The sequence below is a fragment of the Pantherophis guttatus genome, chromosome 1, assembly GCF_059756535.1.
Source record: "Pantherophis guttatus breed Tessera chromosome 1, ASM5975653v1, whole genome shotgun sequence".
Lineage (NCBI taxonomy): Eukaryota > Metazoa > Chordata > Lepidosauria > Squamata > Colubridae > Pantherophis > Pantherophis guttatus.
The window spans coordinates 103,584,235-103,590,051 of record NC_142063.1 but is presented as its reverse complement, the minus strand read 5'-3'; the positions used below and the strand labels follow the sequence as shown (position 1 = coordinate 103,590,051).

General features: G+C 47.1%; 1 protein-coding gene across 1 annotated transcript; it reads right to left on the bottom strand.

Moving 5' to 3' along the window:
* Positions 1 to 1,047: 1,047 nt before the first annotated feature.
* Positions 1,048 to 5,475, bottom strand: CDKN1C (cyclin dependent kinase inhibitor 1C). The gene is made up of 3 exons (XM_034416899.3): positions 3,036 to 5,475; positions 2,323 to 2,446; positions 1,048 to 1,816 (listed from the first exon to the last, which is right to left on the bottom strand). Exons 1-2 carry the CDS (start codon positions 3,631 to 3,633, stop codon positions 2,328 to 2,330), a joined length of 717 nt encoding a protein of 238 aa, XP_034272790.1. The 5' UTR covers positions 3,634 to 5,475; the 3' UTR covers positions 1,048 to 1,816; positions 2,323 to 2,327.
* Positions 5,476 to 5,817: the final 342 nt, after the last annotated feature.

Below are 5,817 nucleotides of genomic sequence, written 5' to 3'. Positions count from 1 at the left end.
GTTGCAAATGAGAGTCATGTATTCCCAGGGTGCTGCAATCATTGTAAATACACGTTGGTTATCATGTGTCATCATTTTGATCATGTGGCCATTGCAGGGGATGCTGCAATGGGTAGTTTTTAAGTGCAAGGACTGGTCAGAAGTCAAGTTTTCAGTATTGTCGTAACCTTGAACAGTTATTACTGTTTCCCCCAAAATAAGACATCCCTTAATAATAAGCATGGTAATAAGGCCAAGCGCTTATTTCAGGGTTAAAAAAAAAAAGACAAGGTCTTATTTTCCGGAAAACACGGTAAATGAATGTCTATTAATTACTTGTAACTTTAGATTCCAAGTACAGATGTGATTTATAAAAGTATGTCCAAAAATGGCTTCCCCTCTGAGAAGGGTATGTTACATGGTGCAGCTGCATACCCAGATTTAAGTTGTTCGATATTTATTTATTATGACTATGTCTGGTTGTGGAAGTAATTTCCATGGAATCTGAGTATTACTGTCAAAATTTTCTAAGGGCTATATACACTGAACATAAATTTCTTGTCACTTGTTAACACATTCCTACCTCTATTCTTTAGAATTCCCCAGTCATCTATCTTACTGCCAGACACCATCCTATAAAGGGGAAAATGTAATTAGATTTCTTAGATAGAAATCTCTAAATATAGATAATTGAAGACCACTACTTTTCAAAGGATATAAGCAGGGAAAGACTAATTTAAGGAACAAGTGACTTACAGGTAGGCTTCATTTAGTGACTGCTCTGTTTAGCAACTGGTAACAATTATGACAGTGATGCAAAATTAACTTTACAACCAATCCCTGCACATTTACCACCTTCAACAGAAGAAAGAAAAGCTGAAGCACAATTTCATCTAGCAACTGTTTCAAACAACGACGAAGTTACCTTTCCCAATTGTTGTCACTAACTGAAGGACTACCTATACATTATTAGCTGCACTTAGAGGGAATTTTTAAAAAGAAAATAAGGGTGCATGTGCATTTGTACAATGTTCTGCTTAAAAATGAAAGTAAAAGCAAGAAATACTGTTAACAGACACTTGATTCCTTTTTATTTTAACATTGTAGCATAGGTTTGGGATGGCAGTGGTACAGACCAGCTCAGGAACCATTATCAGATTTCTTTCAAGTATAACTAAATGTAATTTTGATTCATAGCTACATTTTGTGAATGCAAAATCCCACTATAAAAATAAATTTACATTTTTGTAAATAACAACAAAAGCAAATATATAGTGCCCTTTGGCTTAACCAAATGGGGGAAAAACACAAAAGCTCACTACTGGGTGTCAACCAGAGTTATCCACCCTTTGACATAAATAGAAAATATAAGTTAGTATAACTCTTTTAAGTTGTTTGCATTTTTTTTTTTACAAATTATACTTTTGTTTTTTTGTGGGGTTTTGTTTTTTTGCACTGAGAATTCAGCAGAGATTAAACATTTTATATAGGTGACTTTTAAAGCTTTTACACTTCTGGCCAGTGTACTCACATTAGGCATAATACATTTTTAATATATTTATATATATAAAAAAAACATAATACATTGCACAGTTGTAAATTAACACTGCTCCGTCAGGCGACTTGTAGTCAGCCACTTTTGCTACATGGAGGTTCAAGCAGTTCCTTCGGGGCACGAGTTAGAAGAGGAGGAGCGGAAAAAAACAAACAGGCGACTCTTCTTCCTTACGCTGGTCTGGTCTCACTCGCCAGCCCCTTTGACACACGGAGAGGAAGGGCCTCTCAAGCTCTTGTGTTTCCAAGGAAACAATCACTTCGGTGTTATATAGTGCAAAATCTGAAAGAGAAAGATCACACCACCAGTCAGTATGTGCAGAATACTGCAGCTCAGGGGAACAGGCTAACACAAAAGCTGGGCCATTTTTTCCCCCCAGAAAATCCACGGAATGAGTCACCACAACTGCGGGAGTCTTTAAAGGAGAAAAGAAACAGCCTTCTCCTTTTTGTTCACCAAATGTCATCCCAGATCTACACTTCAGGAAGGAGGGGAACCATATTATCTGCCTAGTTGTAAGGCTTGCTTCTCTAAAGTCTACTCCAGCGTTTTTTAAAGGCAGGGTTAGATTTCCATTCTCTTTTTAGAGTCTGCAAAGGGTTCGAAACCAGTTGTCCTTCGCTGCTCTCTCATCGTCCTCCGAGTTTTTGTACTAATCCCGTTGAAATTTAAACAGTCCTCTGAGGGGGGGGGGAAGGGCCCGAGAGGCCGACCTTGAGAACGACCCAGGACGGAGGGAGGGGGAAGGGAGAGGAGGAACTTTTAAAAGCGCCAGCCCGCACTCTCACCTCGTTCATCGGAGCCTTTTCCGGGGTGTCTGCTCGTTAGGCACCGCTGTGACCGAAGTTGCCAACGGGCTGCTATGATCCCCGGCCACTCTGTCTACGACTCTTTTCCGCTTTGCGAAGAAATCTATAAAAGATGGTTAAGAGACCCAAAGAAAGGGAAGAAAAATTAAGTCGGGGGTGGGGGGAGGGGAGGAGGAGCACCGCAGCCAAACTTTTCAAAGAGACACACCCATTAAAACCAGGACCCGTCGACCAAAAAAAAAAACAACACAATCGCTTCGCGTACAAGGGACCCCGCCCTGCTGGGCTCTTTGCATGGCCGTCGACCAGCCTGGGCTCTTGGCTCCCCCTGTCCGCCAACGCCGAGCGCTGCAGCTAGTAGGGTTTGTTTACGTCGCAAAGGAGGCAGCCGAGGAGGACTCGCCTGCAGAGCGCGATGTGCTGCGTAAGCATTTTCCAGCCCAGCCCAGCCCCAGGGACCTGTGCGGAATCTTAAACAGAGCCAGCGCCTCGGGGCGACGTCTAGGCACTCTCCAGAGCACGCATAATTTGGGGGGGGGGGGGAGGCGACGACAGACTACGGGGGAGATTAGCTTCCCATAACGGGGAGGTTGGGGGCCGCGGGGGAAATATTTTAATGCGGGCGGGTAAGACTGATGCAACGTCTCTGCCGACGCAAGTGCAATGCAACCCCGACGGCCGTTCTGCCTTACCTGTGATGTGAGCTACGCCGGTTGACGATGCTCTTTTAAGAGCCGCAGCGACACACGGGACAGGCTTGATTATAATCCCTGAGTAGCTGTGGCGCTGCTCGGCCTTGTCCTCCTGGCTGAGGCGCTCTTCGCCTGCAGACGTCGTGTCTTCCAAGGAGGCCGTGTTGCCCTGCGGGCTAAGCGGGGAGGTGGTCGAAGAAAGCCCCAGCTCCTGGTGAGGGTCTCGGGGATCCGGCTCAAGAGACGCCTCCTCGTCTCCAGGCGGAGACGTCGATCTGACCATCAGCACCGGGAAGCGGCACCTCCCAACCTGTAGGGTTTCCCTGTAGAAAGCGGGCACGGATTCTCCGTCCACCTCTTCCCACTGCAGCCTGCCCGAACCGGCCAGCGGCGTCTCGGTTTGGAAATCGTAGCCCCAGCGCCTCTGGCCCTCCTCGCAGATCTCCCGCAACTTGCTCTTCAGCTCCCGGTTGAGCTCGTCGTGATCCACGGGACCAAACAGGTTCCTGCACACCCCGGTGCGAGCGTGCAAGGGGAATGTCCGGCGAGCCGCCAGGCGCTCCAAAGCCGAGGCGCTGGAGAGGTGCACGTTGGACATGGTGGCGGCGGCGGCGACTACGATAGAAAGGAGCGGGCAGGTTCCTTCGCCCGGAGGTGGCGGTGGCGAAGAAGAGAAGCCGAGCGGGCTCCGAGCCTCTTTACAAATCCAAATCAGAGTCGAAGTGGAGGACAAGGATTTCGCCGCCCTTTAGCCCAAAGAACCACCCGTTGCGCCCCAAACTCGCTCTCACCCGCCGCACCTCACTCCGCTTCTACCAGCCTGCCCGGGGCTGCTTGGCTTTTTAAAGCTCTCACCGAGTGAGTTCGAGCAAAACATCGATTAGCATAATACTATTTCTTTGCAATAACACTCCTGCCATTGGTAGAGCCTCCGTTCTACCCAGGGCGTCGTCCCGCCTAGTCTCATTCTCTATTGGACGAAGAGCCCAGGGTGGCGAGGCGCCAAAACTCCCTCCGTCTTCGCCATTGGGCAGTTTGGCTTGTCCGTCACGGCTGTGTTTGGAGGTGGGGAATGGGAAGGCGGTGGCGGGGATCGAATGTTTTAAACAGCGCCTTGAGTAACATGACACCCAACCCGTGTGCAGCTCTCGGCTCTCTTTGTTTGCAGTCGCCAACGGCTCTCTAAGTTGCGACCGTGCTTCGTTGTTGTCATTACCGTCGTTTTTTTTTTTAAAAAACACACTCCTGAGGAAGTAGCGTAAAGACAGAACTTTAGTCTTATTAGCCCGGGGACAGAGAGACGTAAAAGGCCTGTTCTTTTTGTTTTAACCCAAACGCGGGGTAGCCGAAAGAGGAATGAAAGGCTTTGGAAACGAAAACAAAGCTAGTTGACCATAAGCACGTCGGGACGAGACAGAGCAAAACGCGGGTTTCCAAAGTCGGGTCGAAACGGGGAAGGCTCAACCATTTGGAAACGAGGGAATGAGGTTCTCCGCAGGGCGTGGGTTGCGGCGCGCTTTCTTGTTTCTCGGGGGAGGCTCCGAGCCCGTCGTAGAAGCGCGGCTCGAATTTCCCCTGCAAGAGGCAGAATCGTTGCAAGGTTGCGGGGGGGGAATGGAGACGCCCGGGCGAAGGAGCGTCCTGGTGGCGTTTAATGTAGGCTTTCTGGCTTTTACCACAGGGGGGCTGCGTTAAAACAACGTCTTCGTTTAATGATCCCTGTCAAGAAAGCGAGGAGCGCTCCTTTGTTCGCTCGCTTTCTCCCTCACCTCCCCAATGGGGAAGATACCGGAGCTTTGCAGTGATCAGGAGATCCAATTTGTTGGGTCTGGTACTTTTGAGCAGCCTTTTCTTCGGCGAACAGCGCGCAATATTCGTCCTATTGGTCTTTACGGAGGCAGCCGTTTTTTTGCTGAGGTTTAAGCCCTTCCCCGATACAAAAAAAAAGGAAGCAGTAACGCCTGTTACCGTCAATGGTGATTCTTGACTCATTGTTCGTGCAGGGATTCGGACAATAATTCTGCCCTGGAGGGAGGCTTCCGATACCAGAGATTGACAAATGGAGACTTCAGCCATAGTAGCAAGAGTCCGTGGTATCCTGTGTTGGGCAAGTGGATAACCGCCGCCTAAGATCCCATTCAATATTCACAATCCACTCACGGAGGCCACCTTAGCACAAAGCGAGAGAGCCGATATCACAGGTGGCACTAAAGTGAGAGACATCTGGACAGAGAAAAGTTCAGAAACGTCAGGATTTTGGCTGGCATGGGCCTAACGGGTTGAGGCCGTTTGATACAGCTTATTTCAAAAATACAGAAAGAATGGGAATTGGTCATGTTATTATTTTTTATTTTTTTATTTTAAATGGATACATATCCTTTCTCCCCCCCCTCCCCAAACCAATGGGGCTTACTCCAAAATTAAAAATCAAGCATACAAAAACAAACCGTTTTATTTCTGTAGTCAAGAGTCTGCTTCGGTTAAGGAAAATTTAAATGTAGAACTATGCATACCATGAATATTGGATGTGGCTTTTTTAAAGTCAGCAAACTGTCTATTGTATATGTACAGAATGAAGCACAGAATGAAAGGGAAGAAGTATTAACTTGAATTTTTATACATCTCTAAGGTGAGAATAAGGTTCTGAAATCTAAAACTAAAATTATCCAACAGAATTTATTTATAGCTTGTCTTTCATTCAGGAATTCAAGGTTGTATTCATTGTGTTCCGTCCTCCTGTTTTTCTACACAACAATTGTCTGAAATAAGTTGGGTTGAGAAA